General features: G+C 33.9%; 1 protein-coding gene across 1 annotated transcript in view; it reads left to right on the forward strand.

Annotated features, from left to right (window-relative positions):
* LOC130238338 (cadherin-12) overlaps positions 1–27,219 on the forward strand; it is a 324,447-nt gene that overhangs the window by 149,466 nt on the left and 147,762 nt on the right. Inside the window, exon 2 of the mRNA XM_056469330.1 lies at positions 10,059–10,490. Within this exon, the coding sequence (XP_056325305.1) occupies positions 10,257–10,490 (234 nt within the window). The 5' untranslated portion in view covers positions 10,059–10,256. The remainder of the gene's footprint in view (positions 1–10,058; positions 10,491–27,219) is intronic.

The following is a 27,219-nucleotide window of genomic DNA, read 5'->3' on the forward strand; positions in this document are numbered from 1 at the left end:
AGCAGTCCGGACTATTCGCTGTAGTCTACGGAGGTCGGTTTTGGCAGCTGAGCCGAACCAGACGGTGATTGAAGTGCAGAGGATGGATTGGATGACAGCTGAGTAGAACTGTACGAGCGGCTCCTGTGGCAGGTTGAACTTCCTCAGCTGACGAAGGTATTATAATAGTATTAAACATATTATGGTTTTTAATGTATTTGCTATCAAGTAAATCGAGCCTTGGTTAGCAGAATTTATTTTTTAGAAAATTGTACATGTAAAAAAAATGTTGTTCATTGGTATTTTCTTACTTTTGGACCTCATTGTACATTTCATTCCAGCTTAGCATTCTGATTTCACAAGGTTTTTTTGTCAGCAGTGCTTGAGTGCCCAATTAGAGGAAATTGGAAGTCCACTTAAACTCATTATGGTGTGCTGGGATGTCGATCGTCTAGCTGTCAAAACACCAAATATATTATTTCACATATTTCAGAGGATAGAGAACTTAGGAAAACATGGATTTTTTTAAATGAGATGAGACATAGGATCTAAGTTTTAAGTATGTTGGATTGTCTAAAATACATACTGGTCATTAGGGGTGCACATTTAATCAAAATTGAAAGCTTAATGTAGAATTGACGAAGGAAATGTAAATGGTTAGCTAATTTGATTCTTATGAAAATGTATGATTTTTAAAAGGATGCGTGCCCTAAACCTCAGTGAATACTTATCTTAGAGACATTAAAGTCAGCAAATTTCCTTGCAAATATACACATATTTTATTTAGACGATACAATATCCTTACCTGAAATTTAGATCCCATATCTTGTCTATTTTAACAAGCCATGTTAGTTATAAGTTATTTGTTCTTTGATAATTGGACATTGTAAAATGTTACGTTTTGTATGTTCTGGATGATCAACATCCTGGCACAAAACAGTATTCACACAACACACAAATAAATAAGGCCTAAAAAGCTTTATTGACATGCAGTACAGAGGAAAGGCTCAGTGGGCTGCTAGTTATATAACTAAATGCAGTTTCCATATACTTTCATGTCTGCTCATGCATCAGAGAAAGACATCATCCTCATCTGGGTGAGAGTGCTGGTCTTTTATGCTTCTCTTTCAATTCCTTGACGTTACCAAAGATCAAAGACCTAGTAAAGATCTTTTATAGGTACAATAGGGTCCAAAAATGGAAGCCATGAGTGAAAACATTGAACAATAAGGTTCATTAACAATTAATGGTAGCGATATTGAACAATGAATGATTATTTTATAGTGATTATAAATTGTTAATACAGTTATTGTTTGCATACTCTTTAATGCACCACCATTCTAATATACAGTATACAGCTAGAAAATAAAGATCACTTGTTAATTTGCATTTGCAGAATGCTCATATGATATGATGTATTTTTGACTGGATTTATTTTTCTCAATAATGATTTATTGATTTGACATACTGTTTAATCATATAATTTAATATACACTTTTAAAAGTATCTGTTATTTATGGTTATGATTTGCATTATGGGACCTTGATCTCTTCTCTGTCAAATTTTGATGTTGAAAATTCAACTCTACAGTTTAACAAAGTGACTTTTATTGACATTTTAATAGTTTGAAATAATATTATGTGTAATAAATAGAGAAATAAGTCTGTAAAATAACAGAAAATGTACTGGGAGTTTATTATAAGGTTTTTGTACTGTAATATACAACACCAACCCAGACAATATATCACTTTAAACTAGGGCTGCACAATATATCGTTTCAGCATCCATACCGCAATGTGCACATCCACAAGAGTCACATCACAGGATATGCAATGTTGAGTTATGATTAAAGCTGACAAGGAGAAACAGTTCAGAGCACATGAGAAGTGAACTATTGCAAAGTTTAACTATAACGGAGTAAAAAAAAAATTATTTGCACGTGTTTTAATTTTCCTGACAGAGTTCAAAGCATTCAGGCACATGTAGTTTTATTTAACAAAGAATGCGTTTATTGAATTATTTATACAGTAAAGACTATTGCAGTGTTATTTTACATTGAGTATTCAAATTCTGTACAGTGCTCAGCATAAATGAGAACACCCCATTTTGAAAATGAATATTTTTATCCATTTTTCAGTGAATATGGGTAATATACTATATATTGGTGCATTTAAAACAAAACAGATTTATTAAACAGATATATTTATTAAAATAATATTTTAATCACAGAACATCTTTAGAAATGGAAAGATAAGACAATTAAATTAATTCAAAATATTGCAAATAAATAAATAAATAAATAAATAAATAAATAAATAAACAAATAAATAAATAAATAAATAAATAAATAAATAAATAAATAAATAAAATACAAACTACATTTCAACAAAATTATATATATTTTTTTGTTTCTCTTGATTTTTGCTATTTTTGAAAAAGTAATATTTTCCCTAACATATAAATTTGGGCTACTAATTTTTAAACTGTTATTGTGAGTTATTAGATAAGCTCCAGATTTGGCTTCAGTACTGATTAAACTAATGTATATGCACAATTATAATATTGTAAAGCATAGAAAATGTTAATTTAAATGAAAGATTTGTGGAGGGTGTACTCATGCAGTATATGCCGAGCTCTGTTTGTGATTGCCCTAAACACCATAAAACACTACTATTATCAAACTCCTGTCTTTCCTCTTTTGTATTTATCTATGTTTGTAATGTGTTTATATTACATTTTATGCATAATTAACTTCCCCACAGACTAGGGTATATGCAGAACTATGCTAAAGGACTTTTAATTGGTCAGTAACCCGGGTTAAGCATTTCCGGTGAACTCTACGCCATTGCAAGATCGTTTTTTTTTTTAAATCAGTGATCTCCACTGGCTGAGTGATATCCGGAATAAAGCGGGTCTCGGATTGTACAAGAAGCGCTGCATTAAATTACATTTTTCCCAGCCATGTCTTTAAAATATGAACATTTATTTTACCCCATTATATTCAATGAAGCTTCTGCACTAGCCTGCCGATCCTGACGGGCGCGTGTGAGTAAACGACTTTTTGTCTCATTTCACGCTTCAACAACTAAATGAATGCCAAAGTCTATTTAACTGATTGTATTTGAATTACATTACACCATTGATGCTGCAAAAGGAACCGTATAGAATGTAAAAAAAAGTCACATTAACCGTTCACCGGAAGTTTATCAGTATGGGAAGAAGCACTAGCTCTGCATATACCCTATTATCCCAATCAAACTAATTTAATAAATTATTTCCAAATAGCAGTTTTCAAGTCATCTGGTGAAATTGTACATACAGTATATTGCAATATGTATTGCAGGACAACTAAATATCGTAATGATTTTTTCAATATCGTGCAGCGCTACTTTCAACTATTAAAAGTGTTAATAAAAGTAACTTGTTTCAGCTTTTCAAGGTTAAAAGTTGTTGGAAGAAAGATCAAGGTCCCATAATGCAATTCAAAAGCATAAATAAATATTAAATAAAACATGAATCACAAAATATGGAGAACTGCTAATTTATGGATATTTTTTACATTGTAGTTATTAGTTACATAGTGATCTTTTTCTCTCGATAATGATTTATTTAAATGCCATATCTTGTATATATTGTTCTATCATATCAGGGCTTCCCACACATAAACTTTATTTGGGGCGGGCCGCACAAGTATATTAACGCCCCTCCAAGTATATTGGTGACACTTTTTAAACTATTATAATCATTCTTTTACACTCAAGATAATCAAACATCCGCGATGAATTAACCAGTGGAAAATCTTCTCTCACCCTACACGTTTCGTACAGCTTTTGTGTGTGCGCGAGAATCATCAACACTCACACAGATAATTTTTCATGCTCTGCATTAATCCACAGAGATGCGCCTTTTTGGGGGCTTAAGTTTGCGTTCGGCTGTGGTTTGTAAATCTCATAAAATGTCCGGGATTTGACTTTTGCTTTTGCTTTCTAAAGCTGTCATACATTGTATGCGTTTTTGCATTACCTGTTTATTTAGGTCTATTTTTCTCTTGGCTTCGGAGCTAAAAGTGCGCACACAGCCACAAGAGTGAGCAAGAGAAACATTAAGTAATACATTCTTTTATCTAAACGACTCATAAAAACTTTACAATATTCTTGGAGAGGGACGAAATGACATCTAAACTGGCTGCAACATATACAGTTGAAGTCAGAATTATTAGCCCCCCTTCGATTAAAAAAAAAAAAATAACCTGTTAATTTTTTACTTTTTAAGATATTTCCCAAATGATGATTAACAGAGCAAGGACATTTTCACAGTATGTCTGATAATATTTTTTCTTCTGGAGAAAGTCTTTTTTTGTTTTATTTCGGCTAAAAGCAGATTTAAAATTTTTAAGCACCATTTTAAGGACAAAATTATTAGCCCCTTTAAGCTATATTTTTTTTCGACAGTCTACAGAACAAACTATCATTATACAATAACTTGCCTAATTACCCTAACCTGCCTAGTTAACCTAATTATCCTAGTTAAACCTTTAAATGTCTCTTTAAGCTGTATAGAAGTGTCTTGAAAAATATCTAGTCAAATATTATTTTACTGCCATCATGGCAAAGATAAAATAAATCAGTTATTAGAAATGAGTTATTAAAACTATTATGTTTAGAAATGTGTTGAAAAAATCTGCTCTCCGTTAAACAGAAATTGGGGAAAAAAAATAAACAGGGGGGCTAATAATTGAGGGGGGCTAATAATTCTGACTTCAACTGTGTGTACACCATTAGAAATGGTTAATCAGATAAAACCAGAGATATTGTCTGTTTTAATTCCTTTTTTTTCTGTCATTTATTTCTTATATGCTGTATATTGTATTAATTTGATGATATAATGCATTACACATTTTATACATGTACTAAATGCTTTGGCAATACTGTACAAAATGTCATGTCAATAAAGTAACTTGAACTAGAGAAAGAAAGAGAGCAGCTTTTACCAGTGGGTTCACATGGCTCTTGAATAGCATACAATCAGGAGAAATAGATTTCTTTTTTTTATTTCAACAGCCTTAAAAAAACCGTTAAACCAATGAAAAGAAAAAGTGTATAACAGTGTCATAATAAATAAAAATATTGTTAGAAATCACATTATTTTTTGTTTGTCGCATGTACAGTAGTTAACCATTTATGTGGCATGGATAAAAGGTGTTTCAATCCGGCTACCACCTAAAGTATATTTCAAGCCTGTGGCATGCCCGCAGCCAGCCTGGTGAAAGGTGGTTCTTTTTTCTCCAAAAGTGGACATTTTTGCAGTTATTTGCCTCATTTTCTATTTAATTATTAGATTTAAATACTGCATTTTAATGACATTTTAAGCCCTATTCTTTTAGCTGAGTTGGCTTGTTGGTGGGTTGGAGAGTCATCATAACCAATCTTTTTGATGTACCAAATATTTCCTAAACATTTTGAATAAAATAAATTTTGAAAATAATACATACTTATTTTTAAAATACAATATAATTACACCATATATCATTAGAAAAAAGTATTAAATTAAAAACTGTATTCTGTTGTCATTTATTAGGCAAATAAGCACATTCAACCGTCCTCAGTCAGAATTTTCAATAAAATAATATTTGTCTATAACAAATGTTTTCTCTATTTAAAAACAATACAGTGGTAAAAGATTACATTAGATTGTGTGTTTTCTTGCACAGCTGGATGTTGGACTCCAGCAAAAAATATTTGTTAGCATTGGCCAAAACTAATTAGCTGAAGTCACACCGAAGCTACACCCAACAGAGGATTCCGCTTGGTCTTAACGCCTTTTCGATGGGTTATTTTCACAATTTATGATGGCATAGCAGTCAAATTAAGCTTGTTATGGCACAAATGTTAGACCTTTGTCAGTGTGGGGTGGGTCTTTCGAACCACCCGAACCCCCTCTGGCTACGAGCCTGTGTGGGAAGCACTGCATATCTTTTTTTATACATATCAAATACCATACAAAATGGACTATGTATCACAGGAAATCATGGAAATCAATATCACAGGCAAATATTGCTTCTTAATAATTAATATCTGACCCTGCTGAACATTCTCTCAGGAATAAATGACATTTTAAAACAGATTAGCTGTAATAAAATTTCACAATATTACAATTCTCACCATATTTGTGATCAAATGGAGCAATGGTGAGCAGAAAAAGCTTTATTAAAAATTATGCATGTCATACATGTTTTTCATTGGTGTTGTTCTGAAGCTTCTGGACCCTGCTGTACATGTTCACTTCAACTTACCAGTCTCAATTTACAAGGATACTTTGTCAGCAGTGCTTCAGTGCCCAATTAGAGGACTTTCCCTTCAATAAATTGCCTGAACTGATCCCAAACTACTAAAACACTGCCTGTGGCATCAATATCTGAAGACAAGACAGTCACCAGTAATTGTTCTTATGTGCTTTTGTGCCTGTTCCCGCATTTACCACCTCAGATATGATTTAACATCAGCCAAATCTTTACTGAAAGCTTTTTTTGCTGTGTTTTTATTTTCTAACAAGGGGAACGCTTTGTCCCTTTCTCTGAGAAACTAATTGATTGATTAAATTACCATCTAATCATGGTAATTTAGGAACCTGACACATCTTGTTCATTGCCAGAGATGCTCAGATAACCACTAGCTTGTTACAATTCTTGATGGATTCAAGTAATAATTGCAAGCTGCTTCCCCGGTGACAGCTTCTATGTGAAATTGCTGTTGACTTTAATGCAATTGCTTTTTGCTAGCAAAGTGTCATAGGTTATACTTAACATGATATGATGTGATAATTATTCGCAGATAAATGTTCGCTTCACTTTAATATCGAACCGAATACGGTGACAAGCGTGTGCGGGTGTGAAAGTGAAAGAATAGTCATCAAATAAACATCCAAAATACATCTATATTTAAGTAAGTGAGGCGGATGTCTTCAACATTTTAAGTTTCTAAGTATGTAAGTATGTTTCTAAGTAACACATTCAAGTTCATGATAAATACTTAAATAAGTCTTAATTTCCATTTGATCTTTTAATATTAACAATTTTTTTAGGACTGAGTTATCAAGAAAACAAATCCTTAAGATATGATCATCATGTCACAATTCCATGCATCACAATATCATAGATTAGACTGCATCTGAAAACAGATTAAACAAACAGATAAAATTCAGCGTGTCCATAACGAAGCAAATCTTTTGGTTCAAATTCAATTTCTCTTGTGTCCCACAGAAATGGCTTTGACCATCAAGTTTGCCTGTTTGTGCTTATTTACCTTAATTATTGATTTGCAGAACATGCTATGAATGCACAAAATAAAAGCATTGATAAAAAGATCTAAAATACACAGTCATGGCAACAAATTTTGCCAGTACTTCTTTAATATTATTACTACTAAAACTAATATTTCTCTAATCATAATTTGAAGTATATGTGTAGTTATATGTAAATAATATCCAGTTATTTTATTTTATTTTATTTTATTTTATTTTATACATTTTTTGTTTAATTTAATTATATATATTTTTTTATATTTTATTTTATTTTATTTTATTATTATTATTTTTTTTTTATTTTATTATTTTATTTATTTATTTATTTTTATTTTATTTTATTTTATTTTATTTTATTTTATTTTATTTTATTTTATTTTATTTTATTTTATTTTATTTTATTTTATTTATTTTTTTTGTTTTATTTATTTTTTTTATTTTAGTTTAGTTTAGTTTAGTTTAGTTTAGTTTAGTTTAGTTTAGTTTAGTTTAGTTTATTTCAGTTTATTTTATTTTAGTTTAGTTTGTTTTATTTAATATTTTTTTTTGTTTAATTAAATTTTTTATTTTATTTTATTTTATTTTATTTTATTTTATTTTATTTTATTTTATTTTATTTTATTTTATTTTATTTTATTTTGTTTAATTTTATTTTATTTTATTTTATTTTATTTTATTTTATTTTATTTTATTTTATTTTTCATTCTGTCATGCCACATTATCTTTCATAAATTAACCCAAAGCAATGCTTTCTTTTCTATCACTGGAGCTCAATTATTACTATTCCTTTTTATTATAATTATATTCATTACAATGATATTTTACAATATTGCTAGAAATGTAGCATTGGTTAAACCACTTTAAAATCCAGTTTTGGAAAACATCTTAATTATTTAACAATGTTTATGGGCACTAACAGGAAAACAAAAGTATTGTATTACTTTAAAATAATATCAACATATCATTAATATTAATCTATCTGTGTATGTCTGTCCGATTATATTTAACTTTAAACCATCAATACTGATTGCACAGAGATACCTTAACACAAACACAAGGATTTGAGGCTTGCATTCATTTCCACTATGACAGCAATAAACTATGCAATTCCACATCTCTGTAAAAACGGACATGCGGTGAATTTTCTCACAGTATTTATAGAAACCAGATTTCCACAGCAGCACTAGTGCATTTTAGAGGGTGTATTAAGGATTTATGCTCTTATGCTTTCAACGAACCACTCCAAACAGGGGTCAAAACAGGGTCACTGATATCACAGGGGGACTCCGTATTCCACAAAATATTTATTGTAGCCACTCTTCATCTAAAAAAATATATATTTTCAATTTGTTGCACACTTACATAAGGCATATAGTTGAGGTCAGAATTATTGGCCTTCCTGAATTATTAGCCCCCTGTATATTTTTCTCCAATTTCTGTTTAACGGAGAGAAGATTTTTTCAACATATTTCTAAACATAATAGTTTTATTCACTCATTTCTAACTGATTTCTTTTATCTTTCCCATGATGACAGTACGTGATATTTCACTAGATATTTTTCTAGATATTCATACAGCTTAAAGTGACATTTAAAGGCGTAACTATGTTAATTAGGCAAGTTAGAATAATTAGGCAAGTCATTGTATAACAGTGGTTTGTTCTGTAGACAATTTGTAGGAAAAAAAATATTATTTATTTATTCATGTTCTATAAACTCTAGACCAGGGATGGGCAAACTCGATCCTGGAGGGCCGGTGTCCCTGCATAGTTTTGCTCCAACCCTAATCAAACACACCTGCTTGTAGCTTTCTAGTGATCTTAAAGACACTAATTAGGGTGTTCAGGTGTGTTTGATTAGTGTTGGAGTAAAACTCTGCAGGGACACCGGCCCTCGAGGATCAAGTTTGCCCATGCCTGCTCTAGACACAACCTTATTCGGTACAAAGCATCACACAGATGTCACTATTCTAAAACAAAGCTTAGTAAATTCCATCCCTCGTTTTTCCCCACATGCGACAAGTGTAAAGCTGCTAAGGGTTTTTTGGTCCTGTGTTCAAATTCAGATTTTTTGTTTCGAAATATTTCAGTTCTCTGCTAAGGTTTACGATTGTGTTTTACTCTCTGACCCTATGATAGCAATTTTTAGCTCGTCAGATTTTCTGGAGACTTTCAACCGAAATATACCAGTTCAATATGGCATGATCATAGCTAAAAAGTTATCATTTGTTTCTGGAAGAAAGATGTTCTGACTGGCATCTTGGACTTACCTCAAGATTTATATATACCACTTCTGGGAACTCTGCGAAATTTGATTAAATGTAGGATCCAGTCTTAAGTTGTTTTTACTATCTCTCTTTACATCCATTGCTGTGTCTTTTTGTCGGTCATTTATGTCCTGTATGTCACTATTTTCCCTTGTTTCATGCTTAATTTTACATTTTGCACAGATTATTGTCTCACGATGGGTTTGTCTGTCTGTTCCTTGTTTTTCTATCTCTGCAAAAAAAACAAAAAATTAAAAACTGCTTTTATTCTAGCCAAAATAAAACAAATAAGACTTTCTCCAGAAGAAAAAATATTATAGGAAATACTTTGAAAAATTCCTTGCTCTTTTAAACATCATTTGGGAAATATTAAAAAAAAAAAAAAATCACTTTAACTGTATATCTATTTTTATTTATTTATTTATTTATTGATTGATTTATTTATTGATTTATTGATTGATTGATTGATTGATTGATTGATTGATTGATTGATTGATTGATTGATTGATTGGCAGGTGATGAATCTACTACCTGACTGACTTGCTTCGTATCTCCAGCGAGGGGAGTGGAACAGTCCCAGACCACAAGCCTCCATCTGTCTCTTCTGGATTCGCGCTCCAGCTTGTGAGCATCGGAGCCCTGGATCTCTTGTCTCTCACCTCCCCTTTTTCCTCTGGACCTTGACGTGGGAACAGACCGTAACAGATCGCCCAATGCTGAGGAGGAACTGCCTGCTGCTGTTCCTGTGCTTCCTCTTTGAGCAGAGCTCCTGCGCTCCCTTCCAGAGCAGGCCAGGCCAAGAGTGGCCCCACAGCCCGACGGGGCCAGCGGCGGCAGGGAGGAATGGAGGTTCCAGAGGATTCCAGAGGGTCAAGAGGGGCTGGGTGTGGAACCAGTTCTTTGTGCTGGAGGAGTACATGGGCTCCGACCCGCAGTATGTTGGAAAGGTAAGAATATATTAATTAAGTTAATTGCAGTAGGGCGTCAGCCGTGGCCTAATGGCTGTGGCCTAATGTTCCGGGTGTGTGTGTGTGTGTGTGTGTGTGTTCACTGCTGTGTGTGCGCACTTGCAAAGAAGTTGAAATTCCAAGTTACAAATTCCAAATGCAGAGCACAAATTCCAAGTTCACCATACTTGGCCAAAATTTTTATTTATTTATATATTTAGGGCTGGGTGACATCACAAAAACCTCATATCACAATATGAGTCATCTCCGCAATATATTTATATCACAATATAGTACAATTTTTATAAATTCAATCTATTAATTGTTTCTATACACTTGTGTAAAGAAATGAAGACTTTGCCATGGCCTAGTCAAAGTCCTGACCTGAATCCAATTGAGATGCTGTGGCTAGACCTTAAAAAAGCAGTTCATGATGGGAAATCCTTTAATGTTTTATGGTATTTATTGAGATAACACATCAATAATGATAATTTATGTGTATCCACTTGAAAAACAAAACAAAAGTCCTGTTTTTTAAAGGTGTATTACAGTATTTTTTCGATTTTTAAAACCAAAGTAGGTGTTTTTGAGCACTTGTTATGTGATAAAAAAAATAGATAGACATGACAAACATGAAAATAACTGTGGCAACATACTTTTTATTAGTGTTCTTTCTGGGTAATTTTTAATAAACAATAATGTATGTTTGTAATGTCATGCTAATCCAGAGTACATAGCCTTTATCATGGTGTATCATACGATAAAATTGTGTGATTTCTTCCTTATTTCATGATCCCAAAAAAATTATTAGTTAAAAGTTATTTCAAACACTTGACTGATGTTATGAAGTGAATTTTGAGTAGAAGGGTCAGAATTTTATTTTATTATTAATTATTTTGTAAACAAACTTATGCATAACTGTATGAACCACATGCTACTTTAGTGCATTTATTCATCACACAAAACATTTTTTCCTCACACTGTACAGCTCTGACCAAGCCAGTTCCTGAAAAGGTTCCAAGGCTGTTAAAAGTACTCCACTTAGTTTTAAGAGTGTGCCTGTCACAGTCAATAGTGAATAATAAGCGTAACAGCTTTCAGAAGTCATACTGTGCTGAGCCAAAGTTAGTCCCCTTTGCATGGGATCTGTCTGCTTTTAATTTAATCCAAACCCACTCTTTATATTCGTTGGTCTAAATTAATTAACATATTCCATTCGGTATTAAAAAGAACTCTGAGGCTCAGTTTCTTAACATTGCCTGTTAGAAGACAAATCAAAAGCACTTGATAGATAAGAAACCAACTAGATAGAAATTACACACACATTACTGTATTCTAATCTGCACTTTCATTATATTTTAAACATGTAAAATATGTGCTATAAATCTGTGTGCATAATATTATTTTGTATTATGCATTAATTGAAGTTTACGCTTATCTCAAAATACTGAAAATGTGTTTCATTGATTTATTTTTTATTTATTTATTTATTTGTACAATTGTCAAAGCAAATATGCTTTAAATGTAGTAGTTTGGCTGCTTTCATCTGCTACAATGTAAAAAGTTGCATTAACAGTTGTCTGGAGCTTGTGGTACAGGAGGATTTTTGTTTTATTTATACCTTCATGTTGCATTTTGGGACCTTTATCTCTGTTTCAAGGAATTTAGATTTTTTTATGTATATTATATACAGTTTAACCAAGAAAAAAGTAAAAGTATTATTATTATATATATATTTTTTTTTTCTGTTAGTTATTTCTCTTGATTGCAATGCTATTTGTGGGATGGCATGGACTTTGGCACCACTGGGGGTGGGGTGGGTGTTTTTATGGGTGGGCTGGGGGGGTTGAGGACTGGATCAAGTTTTGTTTATCGAAAGAAAATTGTGAAGATGCTGTGAAATTTTATCACAAAAAAAAGAATTATTGTGTTGTGAAAAAAAATATATAATTGTGGATAGACGAATAGAGCATCGTCAATGCACACTGATGCACCGAGATTTCGAATTGAACCGAATTGCTGACATGATGATCGTCACCGAACCAAACCATGAGACCAGTGAAGATTCACACCCCTATTTCTTATAGATTTTTTCTTTGTTAAACTATTTATAATATACATAAACTTTATATAATACAGGCGACGCAGTGGCGCAGTAGGTAGTGCTGTCGCCTCACAGCAAGAAGGTCACTGGTTCGAGCCTAGACTGGGTCAGTTGGCGTTTCTATGTGGAGTTTGCATGTTCTCCCTGTGTTGGCGTGGGTTTCCTCTGGGTGCTCCGGTTTCCCCCACAGTCCAAAGACATGCGGTACAGGTGAATTGGAAAGGCTAAATTGTCCATAGTGTATGTGTGTGAGTGTGTATGGATGTTTCCCAGAAATTGGGTTGCGGCTGGAAGGGCATCCGCTGCATAAAACATGTGCTGGATAAGTTGGCAGTTCATTCGGCTGTGGCGACCCTGGATTAATAAAGGGACTAAGCCGAAAAGAAAATTAATGAATGAATATAATACAGACTATATATATTGTTTAGGCGATTCATTCCGCTGTGGCGACCCCAGATTATTAAAGGGACTAAGCTGAAAAGAAAATTAATGAATGAATGTATTGTTTAAACTTGTTTAACATAAAAAATGTCAATGCAAAGATCAATAGCTCATGATGTATTGTGAAATTGTAAAGAAACACAAACTAATTTAATAATTTAAGTTAATTAATTGATAATGTTTACAAACAAATATAGCAATTATAAAGTAATTTTGTATGCATAAATGCTAAATACAGCAGAAATCCACCCACAGGACAACACAGACAGGACCACGTTGCCATAAATTCTAATAATGATGCAGCTGACAGGTCAAATAATGCAATTCTTATTATTATATTGCATGTACAAGAATCTGTCATGAGGTGAAAATTGGCTTTTAGCATGATGTACACATTTTTGTGGAAGACATGTACGCACTGACAGTGATCTTTAATCACAAAACATTCATTTTCAGCAGTGCGTTTCTAAACATACGGTCATAACAACACAACACCAAGCTGGAATCTAATTTTTATGCAAAAAAGTGGCGCAGCCTTCCAAAGAATATCGCCTTCAGCGGATCATAACCCGACCTGATCTTTCCACACACTTATCAAGTAAAATGAGACATTTCAGTATGAATATTATTTCACATTAGTGAGGATTCATGGCTGGTGGGGTTTGCCTCCATGTCACTGTCACCATCGTTCTCTTCTTTTTTTTTTAACAAAAACATGCAGACATGTGGAGAGGAAGAGACTAAACAAATCTCTCAGAGTGAAGTTCCTTCTTAGTAGTGATTAGGGCTCCATTTTTGTGCCAAATTCATCTTAAAACAGATGGCTTGGTCCCCCTGCTGAGCCAGGCATGATCCGAACACCTCACTTTATCTAACATTTAAAGAGGATTTTCCCTCTAATGAAGTATGAACTTCTGCCCTTCACGCTTTACCCAGTTTTAATGGAACAAATCACCTGATACTTCCTATATGTCACTGCAGGTGGAAGGAAATGACATATTATATTTAGCATTTGCTTAACATTTTTTTTTTTTAACTACCGACAGGTTTCCGAGAACCGGATTTTCCTCACTTTCTGCAATAGCTGTTTCATTATCTGCCTAGCAAATGTGAATTTACCTAAAAAACAAAGGAAAATGAATGCTCAAGGCCACAACACATCAGCAGGCATGACTTGAGGCACAGATGAATTCTTTTCCCACATTTGGCAGCGTCTGCTTTGCATACTTTTCAGAGTGGTGTGCGTAAGACGTCTTAATCAGGACAATGAGGCAAAATACCAGCAAAACTGATTAGCATAATGCTAAATAAATAAACACGGTAATGTCGCAATTCACATTCAACGAGTTACAAGACCATAGCAGATCAGGGCTGGGGTTTAGAGGTAAGAGGAAATCCAAGGAAGCTTTTCTTTGTTTTGTTTTGTTTTTTTCCCTCTCGAACCAGGGACTGGCTTTGTCTATTTTGGATTAATAAATGCAAGACTCTCCTAACGTTTGTTTACTGCTGTGTGACAGAGAGAAAGAGTGTGGGGGGATCAGTTGTGTGCCATGGTGTCAAAGGAATAAACAAAATGAAAAAAAAAAGAGCGGAAAGAACAATGCTTGCATTTCTGTAGGCTTCCTAGTCTGGCATAAAGTGCACTTGGGACTTTGTGTTGTTTCTTTGCCATGTCTATTATCTTTATCTAATCCTGTGCAAACTGCTTTTGTGAATGGCTGGGTAATTCTGGTGTAGCATGAAGAGCGAGGCCTGTCACAAACCACAACTGAACCTGTGAGAAAACACAGCTCAATGTGTTGCATTTGATTATAAAGAGACTGTATAGTACTGTTTATATAATTAGCTTATGTTATATTATATAATTGGGCCATCGTGGTGGCTCAGTGGTTAGCAATGTCGCCTCACAGCAAGAATGTTGCTGGTTCGAGTCCCGGATAGATCAGTTGGTATTTCTATGTGGAGTTTGCATGTTGTCCCTGTGTTTGTGTGGGTTTCCTCCGGGAAATGTGAATGTGAGAGTTTATGGATGTTTCCCATGTTGGATTGTGGCTCGAAGGGTATCTGCTGTGTAAAACATGTGCTGGATAAGTTGGCGGTTCATTCCGCTGTGGCGACCCTTGATAAATAAAGGGACTAAGCAGAAGGAAAATGATTGAATGAATGTATTATTTATTAGTTCATTCATTCATTTTTTTCGGCTTAGTCCCTTTATTTATCTGGGGTCGCCTTAGCGGAATGAACCGCCAACTTATCCAGCACGTTTTACGCAGCAGATGCCCTTCCAGCTGCAACCCATCACTGGGAAATGAATATATTATATAATATTATAGTAAACAATACATGTCGTCAACTATATAGTTCACATCAGAATGCTTTAGGAACCTCATTACAATGCGCTACAAAACCAACAACAACAACAAAAAACAATAACACCTCAACAAAAGCATAGCAACACATTTTAAACCAATTGGAACACCTCAGCAACCGCATAGCAACACACTATAAACAAACACCTCAGCAGCTGCATAGCAATGCATTATAAACCATTAACAACACATCTATTACATATTAATTAACACGAAAGAAATAAACCAGATATAATGGAAATTACTAATGTAATTAATATCAATGTAGGCTCATTCTGAAAATGTAGACCTATATACGTTTCTGGAGATCGCAAATTATGTAGCCAGAAGTACGTATGGCTGCATTTTTTCTTTGCTACCCAGCAGTATGATGTCGTTCTTTTCACGCCTGCTATCCGATTACCTCTGTATGGACGGTTTTCCTGCTGTTACCGGCAGGTGAGATAAAAACAGACGCTGAAAATGGTAAAAATGAGTTGAGGGCTTTTCTTTTTCTGGATTGCTTTTTAAAACTGTCGGTTGGGTTTAGGGAAGTGGGTGGTTGGGCGGGTCAATCGGTGCTTTTGAAAACACTATTGGTTGGGCTTAGGGAAGGAGGAGAGGGGCTCAGTCGATCATTAGTCAGTCATTCAGTCAGTCGAAAGTGGCCTCGGCGTGGATTTACATGAGAAGAGAAATATTTCATGCATTTTATGTGAAGCTGCTTTGACACAATCTACATTGTATAAGCGCTATACAAATAAAGGTGAATTGAATTGAATTGAATTGAATTGAATGCATGCAAGGATCGCTGGTCTCACTCTCTCACTCATTTTGTCCAAAAGCAACTATGCAGTGGTTGGCTGACGGGGTGCAGGAATTACTCTTATTACTAAGCCATACTTGCATGCTATTTCAGACTGAATATTTAGAGTAGCATAGTAAACAATATACACGGGTATATTATATACACGGGGAACACGGGTTGTCATTGTTAAAAAATGAACCAATGAGAATATAAACCAACTTGACCTCAGTAAAACAGGCTAGGTGTAATAACGTTATTTACATATGTTTTGTTGTTAAACTAAATAAAAATCTGAAAAAAGGAGTTCTAAAAACAGAAATATCTTGTCGTCTTTTTACATTACACTTGCTTCTTCTCCCAGTGCGTGTGTTTAAATGCTTAGGTCTGTTTAACTGACTATTTTAATTAAATTACATTATCTTTGCTGTTAAAAAAGGTACCTCATAAAACTGAAAATAGTCACATCAATCTTTCACCAGAAGATTTCAGTGGCTGAACAACACTTCTGTACATATAACCCATTTGTAACAACACAATCTACATAAGCTTTGCATGGCTAAAAGAGTTTTAAAGAAAAACATTACATGTCTAAAAGAAATACTTCAGCCATAAGCAAAAGTAACTCCAATATTGATTCAGGATTCAGCATTTGTTTTTACTGCTGTCTCTCTCTCATGTGCACATGCACACAAATGGTGGGTCTGCGTGAACGGGTGTGCAGTTGTACAAATCTACATTTGTTGTCAGACAGTATGCGCTACTTATCTGAATTATGGGAATTATCGGCCAGAGTAATTTTAATTTGACAAACTTTTTTTTATCTTATGCCTTACCCAGAATATAAAAATACATATAAATATATTAGACTATTTACTTTATTCATTACTATTGGAATGTAAAGAGACTTTAACCAGCACCTTTAAGGAAATAATAATATAAACAGTGCTAATTAAAACACTATTCAAGAGAGTATTGCATTTTACATAGAAATTAAGAAGAATATGCAATGTGTTTTAACAAACTGATACTTTTTATGTTCAACTTGATGTGAAAAAAATGACTAATGAAAGCTTAAAAGAATCTTTTATTTAAAAAAAGGGTTTAATATTTTATCCATTATGACACATATTATACAACTAGAACACTGCGTAACCAGAATAATCTCTCCTGTTTTTGTAGTGCTAGACATGAAATTTTGGTAGTGGAGACCAAATAGATATCCAATTTTATGAGATAACATTTTTACGAGCATAAAATATTCATTTCCAACAGAAGAGTTGATGGATTGACACATAATATGCAACAGCAGGCGGATGCATCTTTTTTCTTTCTTCAGTATGCATTTATGCAGAAGCTGTGAGCATGGGAAGATCACAGCCTCCAGATACTGAAAGAAACTCTAGAAGACATCAGCATTTTATCGTTTATTACGGAGAAATAAAAGGCTCAATGAGCCTTTGGGAATACCGCAACAAAGCCTCAATTCCGCAATTAAATAACACGCTACCGTTCCCAGACCTGAGCAATGCCTGTTCACACGAAAAAAAATGGCAATCCTTCTGCTCATTGTAAATCATGGTCTTTCTTTTCCTCTCCCTGTCCTGATTTAGCCTTTCAATCACCATTACAACCCCCTCTCGCTGTCACTTATGACCACCCACAATTCACCTCTTTCTTCAATCATCTGAGCTAATAACATAATAAAGACTATACATAATCTGCAGGACACCGGTTGGTGGGTTTAAGCAACTTTATAATGCAATATTATTTATGACATCATTAGCCAAAGTGCCATCAGTCAACCACGGTTTCCAACCTTTCAGATCTGATAGCTGTAATATTTAAAAAGGCAATGAAGCAATGTACAACTGTAATTTAAAAGGTTGTGCATCTGCGTGCCATTTTATGATGTTTCAAGTCAACATGAAATCAAAATTGACCCCATTTACTTTCTTTATGCACATTGCTGGTCTAATTTTTCATGAGTCATTGAGGCACACTATTCCACCTGCTTCGAATGTTATCACTCGATTGAATGGGCATTATTAGTGGTTATCAGCTTATAGATACAGGCCAGTAGGGGCCTTCTGTGCCTGTTATCATCCGTCCATATGGTTAATCAGATATAACTATAGAGAAGACTCCAGTTCCAGATCTGTTTTTACATTACTATGACAGTTGGGTTTAGGGTTGGGGTAGACGTTAATAAAAGACAATTAATGGGAAATGTAATAAATATATAAATAATTATATAAATAATTATATAAATATATAAATAATTATATAAATAATTCTCGTTAACTTCTGGCCGCAGCCGATTATAGCTGATTAACCATGTAGATGGATGATAACAACCTTCTGAGCCTACCAGTAGGTGCAGAAGGCCCCTACTGGCCCATATATATCAGCTGATAACCACTGATAACGCCCATTCAATCGAGTTATAACATTCGAATCGGCTGATTATTCAAAAGGAGAAAAAGGGGATTTGGATTGTTGCATCAATGTGGAACAACTTGCATCTGAAGCAACATTTTTTTAAACTTGTCTGAATCATTAAAACAAATGAAAAATAAAAACACATCCTTATAAAAGCTGACTACAAAACTCCCTCAGACCTGAATCATTGTCCAAATATCAAAACTAAATGTAGAAGTGCATTTTCTAGCCTTTAAGGCTTTCCACATATGAGGCTAAATAAAATGTATTAATTAATTAATTTGTTTATTTATTTATTTGTTTATTTGTTTGTTTGTTTATCTTTTGTATTTATTTATTTACTTATTTATTTAGTTATTTTCAATCAGTCAAGGCAAAATAGCACAAACAATATATCAATGTGAAATTAAAATTAAAGTAATGCAAATTGTTTATCTTTTCTTTAAGTATCTTTTGAAGTTACATACTTGAACAGTATAAAAGTTTATCTTTAATTTTGAGGGGGGGGGGGGTTTGTTTTATAGACTACTCATTAATAGAATCCGCTGTCCATTGTAGTATACAGACATATTTAACTCTAAACACACTTCCATGTCTAAATCATTACATTTGTATTTTTGACAACAATGTGGTAGATTTAATATATAAAAAAAAAATCTTTGTGCATTTTTTTTTTGTTTAATAATTTTTTTGTTAATTCTGCGATAAAGGGGGGATGTAAAATTGAATGACAAAAGTCCAACATCATGGACAGCAGGCTTTAAATGTGGGGAAATGCATTGTAAGTAAGTAAGTAAGTAAGTAAGTAAGTACGTAAATAAATGATTTGACATGTGATGTTGATTGTATTGCACTCAGGATCCCACATGGCATTTTTTATATCAATATTATTATTATGTTCTATAATCCAATCAGTTCTGAAAGAAAGGAAGGTGTAGAAAGGCAGTAAAAGCCCAGACAGCAGCTGAAATCTCTTAGTAGTTCTTCAGCAACCTCTGCCATTCATCATTGTAAATAAATAAAGCTGCTTCAGTCCAACATCTATATTACCAGGATGATGAAGATGATACCAGGGTGGACATTTCAGCAAGACCGTGATCCAAAACACAGCCAAGGAAAGTCTAAAGTGCTTTCAGAAAAAGAAAATCAAGCTGCAGAATGGCCCAGCCAATCACCTGACTTGAATCCAATAAAAAAAATACAAAATAAAGATCAGATTTGATAGATCAGAACCATCAGATTTTTTTACACTTTGTTGAAGTGTTTGAAAAAATCACACCTGAGTAATGCATGTAACTTCATTCTACATATGAGAGGTGTCTTTAAGCTGCTATCACACACACACACACACACACACACACACACATACACATACACACACACATATATATATATATATATATATATATATATATATATATATATATATATATATATATATATATACACACACACAATAGATCATTTTTAAATTGATTGCGTAAATTGAAAGACTCAAGGGACATAAAGGAGTTTAAAATTAATTTGATATTCTCAAACATATCATCTATATGTATTATACCAACAGCTGATTTTATAACGATTTGACATTTGAATGAAGTTGATTATGAAGTGATCCGTGACTGTGAGTCAAATCAGTCCTTCATTAGCAGTGATTCAGATGTATTGCTTTAGGTCAAAAAGTTGTGATGACTAATGAAATGTCTATTCACTAGGACAAATTATCATGTAGCCCAATTATCTTGTAAACTCAGCAAAATATAAATCATATTCAGGAAAAAAAAAAACCTTATTTACACTGATAAACTGTTTGAGGACTCAATAAAAGCATAATGAGTATTTAAATAATAATTAAAAGTATTTATGTATATATAATAATGTGAAGATTTCTTTAATCTGTTAAAATTTCACACAAGGGCTTATAATTTTGCAGTCAACTGCATATTTGAGATCTAGAACAAAGCATAAAGTAAAATGTTCCAATTAATCAAGCTTTAAAAAGCAAACATCCTATATATACACAATACATGCTGATTACAAGACAACTATGGATCTACATATATTTGAATTTCAATTGTAAATGCATCAGATTGAAGATGCAAAATGGCTGCAGACGGCATTTCATATTGACTCTAAAGCAGACGGAGCTTCTCAGAAAGTTAAGCTGGATCACGTTCACCTCATATCTGAGGATTTCAATCCCAGATGAGCACAAACGAATCATCAGGAGGCTCAAGCGGATCAAGGGTTTATACTGTGTTTACAAAGACGCAACCGACTGGGCTTTTTCTGTGTGTGTATGTGCGTCTCAACAAGCTTTGCCGAGAAAGATGGAGGAAACTGTATGTAGAGCGAACACAGAAGATCTGTGCCCTCAACAAAAGGTCTGATAAATGAAAAAAAAATCACTCAGCCTAAAGGAGATGCGCACAACGTTATCTGGGAAAATTTGAGAAGGGTATTTACAGACTCAATCCAATAATGGCAGATGGGAGAACTGCTCCAGATCTTTTGAAATCTTCCCATTCTCAGGTTTACCTGCAGAAATCATCTTTCATTCATCTTCACAGCACAATCTGTTCATAATCAACCGCTATCCAAACAGCTTTTTCAGCAAACCATTCAGCTCCTTCATTGCTGTCTGCCAGTGTTACTCTTGTGCTTTTTTTCTTAAAGAAAAGTTTACCACAAAAAAAACTTGAATTAAAATTAATTATTAAGTATTTTTAAGCAAGGATGCTGCAATTTTTACATTTATGACTTAGTTCATCCAAAAAATTACTTACTATTTACTCACTCTAATGTGATTAAGTTTTATTTATTTTTTCAAATATTTTAAACTGTAACCGTTTATTACTTCCTTAGTAAGAAAAATACAACACAGGCTCATTATGAAACCGTAGCCCTATATACATTTCTGGAGATCACGAATTATGTAGCTAGAGGAACGTCTGGCTGTATTTTGTCTTTAAAACGAACGCTACAGTGCAGTATGATGGCGTTTCATTTCGTGCTTACCAGCTTACCTCCCTATGGACAGCTTTTCTGCTGTTACTTGAGATGCAGAGTGGAGTTGACTTCAACAATGGGGTTTGAGTTCAGCAAAGAATGCAGGCAAGACAAAAACAAAAGCCAAACTAGGACTAGTTCGCAAAAGTAGGATTCGGACAAATCTCGATGTAGCGGAGAAACGGGGCATCATAGAGTCATAATGGACAGTTAAAATATGAAATGTTATGGCGAAGAATTTCAAATATGTAAAGTTTTTGAGTCTATGACTAGCGATTTAGGAGTTATTAGCACTAACGGGTTGATAAGCGCCATCTACTGTGCGATTTGGTCAGTTCATGGTATCTGAGTAGCGATTAACCATCTGACCAAGTTTCAAGTCTCTAGGTCTTAAGCAGGTCGCACACAGGATGTGCCGCTCAGCGACGCGACATGGCGCGCACATGACAGTTGAAAGTATCGCACACCAGACACGCACATTCCCATGTTATTTAAAATGAAACTTACCAGACGGCGCTCTGTGGTGCGGCAGAAATATGAACAGTGTTCTGAGTCATGGCTAGGCAGCACAGACAGTCAGCGACTTCTATCTTACCCTGATAGAAACCTATGTTAAGAATTCTAAAATGCATGGCACTGCGTGGTGCGATGCGTCACGTCGACGAACGGCACATCAGGTGTGCGACCCCCTTCATGGTTTTGTCTGCCGCTTTAGCATTACAAATACAATAGGGTTTCAGGACTATGTACACTACATTCCCCCTAAAAGTAAAATTAACAAGCAAATAACAGGCTAAGAATGTCGTAAAGGCTGAAAACATGGTAAATATCAGGCTACCATGAGGGCTTTTCTTTTTATGGATTGCTTTTTAAAATACTGTCAGTTGGGTTTAGGGAAGTTGGTGGGCGCTGGTCAATCGGTGCTTTTGAAAACACTATAGGTTGGGTTTACGGAAGGAGGAGGGTGGGTCAATCGATCGGTTAGTCAGTCAGTCAGTCAGTCAGTCAGTCAACAGCAGCCTTTGGTGGATTTACGTGAGAACAGCAGGCGCGGATGGCACTTGCAAGAGAAATTTGAAATCTGAAAAAGCGCACACAGCGAAGTGATTTACGAAAACAAAAACTGCAGAAAAACTGGTATAGCTCCAGGTATGTATTTAGCGCTCTCCAGAATTGTATATAGGGGTACGTAATCAATGAGCCTGGGTTGGAAAAACAAATGCTATGGAAGTCAATGTTTTTTTCTAAAAATATTCTGTGTTCAAGTGGATCAAGGTGTAAAAAATGACAATTTTTTTCGGTAACACTTTAGTTTGGGTCACAATTTATGCTTTTAAAAACTGGCTTATTACCTGCCTATTATTAGGATATTAACTGTTCATTAGTAGCTATATTGTATGCTTTTATTCTGTTTCCCTAATCCTACCCAAAACAGAAACCCAACTTCTACCTTACTAACTAATAATAAACAGCTAATTAGTAGTTTATTAAGCCGGCAGTGTTAGTTAATGCTTTGTCAATCCCATTAATTATGACTTAAATATATCCATGTTACCCATTTATTCATTTTTGGGTGAACTATTCCTTTAAGAGAAAATAAATGCATCAAAATAACCATAAAAGTACTAAAGTATATATATATATATATATATATATATATATATATATATATATATATATATATATATATATATATATATATATATATATATATATATATATATATATATATATATATATATATATATATATATATATATTAGGGCAGCACAATATATGGTTTCAGCATTGATACTGCAATGTCCGCAATAGTCACATCTCAAGATATGCACTGTTGAGTCTGAATTATAGTTGACCAGTAGTTACAGAACTGTATTTAATTTAATTTAATTTAATTACTGTGTTTATATGTAATTTATACAATTTAAGCACTTACTTAGAATGTTTCTAGTCCAAATGTCTACATTTCAAAGCAAAAACAAGATTATTTTACTTACCCCACTGGCAGATCAGTTGTTTGTTTTAAGGAAAAGCTAAAAATGTTGACCTATTTCTTCTGAAGGTGGAAACAAAACCATATTTTTGATATTTCTAGAAACGAGACAAAGCAAAGCAAGAAAAGCATTGTTTTGCATTGTGATTATTCAATCTGTACCTGAATGCTGTTAAACTCCACAGAAATATTCAAAGCATCTTTTGAAACTTTATTCATATCGCAATATTTATCGCAAAAAAAAAATTGCATTATCAGATTTTTTCAGTATCATGCATCTTCAGTAATGTATATTAATTTTATAATGCAAAACTTGTAATGCAAAGTCATTCAAAAGCTTTGTCTGATGAATAGGCAAAAATTTATGTCGCAGCATATGAGTATGCTCACAAATTCTAATAATGCATCTTGTAAAAAAGGCCATCTATTTTACAGCTTGTTTTCTTGGCTGACAGCTCAACACTTACTCGCTCCGATTGTGTTATTGACACCCACGTCCACCTCATTTCTCCCCACCACCTTTTCTCAGATTAATTCCCAGAAATGACTGCAATCTCATCTGTCTGAGCCAACCTATCATTAGCTCCCTGATCTTTTCAACATAACTTATAAAGACGTGGATCTGCACATTGGAGTCAAGAGAGGTATTTACCAGCAAGGCAGAAGCGAAAAAGACAAGATGTTTTAAGTCACATATTTGCAGTCATACCAGTATCAGAACTCTTTTATTTGCTTTTGTCTGTATCATAGGTGAGTCGGGGATTATTTCTAGATTGAGTTCACATAGCCAATGTCAAAAAATCCATCTAGTAGGGCTGCACGATATTGGAAAAATCTGTCTTTGTGATATTTAGTTTTTCTGCAATATATTGAGATATGATTACAATTTACCCAGGTGACTTGAATAGCTATATTTGTAAAGAATTCATTAGTTCAGACAGATTGTATTAGCATAAAATATAATTACAAACACAGATAAATATAATAGAGCAAAATATAAAATTAAAATAATCAGCATTTTAAAGTTTTTTTTTTTTTTTTTGGTGTACAGAAGTGTTCTTTGAGGATCATATGATTGCAGTTGAAGCAGTGAAGTCACATGGGAAGGTTTTTTTTAAATACCTCAACAACACCAAGAGCTTAAACCATCTTTAATTTAAAATTTCTAGTAAAAATGATTACAACTTGATTACAAGAATATGGAGATAAACTAAATGAAACATTGACAAATATTGTAATTCAAGGCAAATAACTGAAATATCAGCCTGATCTTACAAGGAAATGTAGCTATTTTACATTTTGTCAGTTTAGTGGCTAATTTATACAAAGTTTAGTCATATGAAAATGTACGATTTTAAAAAGGAGGTGTGGCACCCAACTCCTCCCCTAAATCCAACCGTCATTGAATTGAATTGAATTGAATTGAATTGAATTGAATTGAATTGAATTGAATTGAATTGAGACAACCAGCTGGGTCAGTTGGCATTTCTGTGTGGAGTTTGCATTTTCTCCCCGTGTTTGCGTAGGTTTCCTCCAGGTGCTCTGGTTTCCCCCACAGTCCAAAGACATGTGGTATAGGTGAATTGGGTAAGTATGCCAACATATTCTGGAATAGGTTGGCGGTTCATTCCGCTGTGGCGACCCCAGATTAATAAAGGGACCAAGCCGAAAAGGAAATAATGAATGTATGAACTGACACAAATTCGCACGAATCAGCTACTAAATCAAAAAGTTACGAATTGCCCTGAGATCGTGTTGGAAATACCAATGTTATCGCATGCTAATTCGGAACTTTTTGATTTAGTGGCATATTCGTGAATTTGTACAATCTTATTTGTATATTTCAGTATGATTTGCCAGCCTGATCTCACGAGAAAAGGTAAGTATTTTACGTTTTGTCAGTTTAGTGGCTAATTCGTACGAATTCGTACGAGTTCATTCGTACGAAATTGTATGATTTTAAAAAGTAGGCGTGGCACCTAACCCCACCCCTAAACGCAACTGTCATTGGGGGATGAGCAAATTGTACTAAATCTTATGAATTAGATCGTACGAATTCATACGAATTAGCCACTAAATCAAAAAGTTACGGATTGCCGTGAGATTGTGTTGGATTTGCTGATTGCCAGTTGTGCTTAGGGGTGAGGTTTGGTGCTACACCTGCTTTTAAAATTCGTAAATATTTCTACAACTGTTTGAATTTGTACTAATTAGTCACTAAACTGACAAAATGTAAAATAGTTACGTTTTCTCATGAGATCAAGCTGGAAAAACAGTATGAAAGATTGGATTTTGTTTTACAAGTGAACAGTATACTCACTCAAAGTAAAAAATACAAACAGAACACAGGATTCACCATCTGGAATAGGTCAGGACAAACTTGACCTTCTGCCTTTATGATATGGTTTACAAATCTCATCAAAAATTGAAAGCCTGTACAGTTTCAGACACAATTTGAAATGAAACCCCACTTTCTACAATCCAATCAATTCCCAGTGGATAAAATCTAGTACTGCCCTACTTTTTCCCCCCCTTCACATTTAATATTTAAGTTCAGTCAAAAATGCTGCACTACAAAAGTAAAATCGGTTAGGATTGTTGTATCATGTTGTATTTAAAATGAAAGTTTACATAAATATGCACAACAATATCCAAAATCATCCATCCCTCCAATTAAATCAAGCCATTTAAAACTAGTTCATAAGCTAAATGGTTAAACCAACCCTTAAAATCTGTAACACACTCCATAAATAGGCAGTAGCTGGAGCGAGAACATTGAGCTCCATAATGCAATCACAGAGTCCTCTCTGCAGTAATCAGCATCAAATGACCAGACAGAATCTCTCCAGTGACCTGTACACTAATCAAGGTTACCATGTACATAGACCCGGCAAGACACACTGCAATTATCCATTCACTCTCTCCAGCAAGCATGTCTAAAGCATTAACAGAGGTTTTGAGGACCATTGCCATGGATCACTTAACTGGGCTTATTTATGGTTAAGCGCACCATGTATTATCTATGGATGGTTTCCTTGGAAAGACTGACAGGGAGGCTTTAGTGTAATCTATATAATGTATTCCTGTAACTAACCTGATCTTTTTTTTTTTTCTTTTTTGAGATGAATATACACATTTACTGAACCAAATAGGAAAGATGGCTTATCATGAATTTTTTTTTATTTTATAATGATTTATTTGTTTGTTGAGGAAAACAAATATCATACATTTTTAACACTATTCACAGAGGATGAACTCTACATTATCATTCAGGGCAGCAATAGTTTTAATGCCAAAAAAGGCATAAACAGTATTATTATTATGTTTTATGCTTTGTTATATGCATATATACAGTTGAAGTCAGAATTATTAGCCCGCCTGTTTATTTTTTCCCCAACAATAATTTTGACTTCAACTGTTTATATGGGTGTTTCCCAGTGTTGGGTTGCGGCTGGAAGGGCATCCACTGCATAAAACATGTGCTGGATAAGTTGGCGGTTCATTCCGCTGTGTCGACCCCTGAATAATAAAGGGACTAAGTCGAAAAGAAAATGAATGAATGAATAAATTACACTCACTTTATTAGG

This window comes from Danio aesculapii, chromosome 12 (genome assembly GCF_903798145.1).
Source record: "Danio aesculapii chromosome 12, fDanAes4.1, whole genome shotgun sequence".
NCBI lineage: Eukaryota > Metazoa > Chordata > Actinopteri > Cypriniformes > Danionidae > Danio > Danio aesculapii.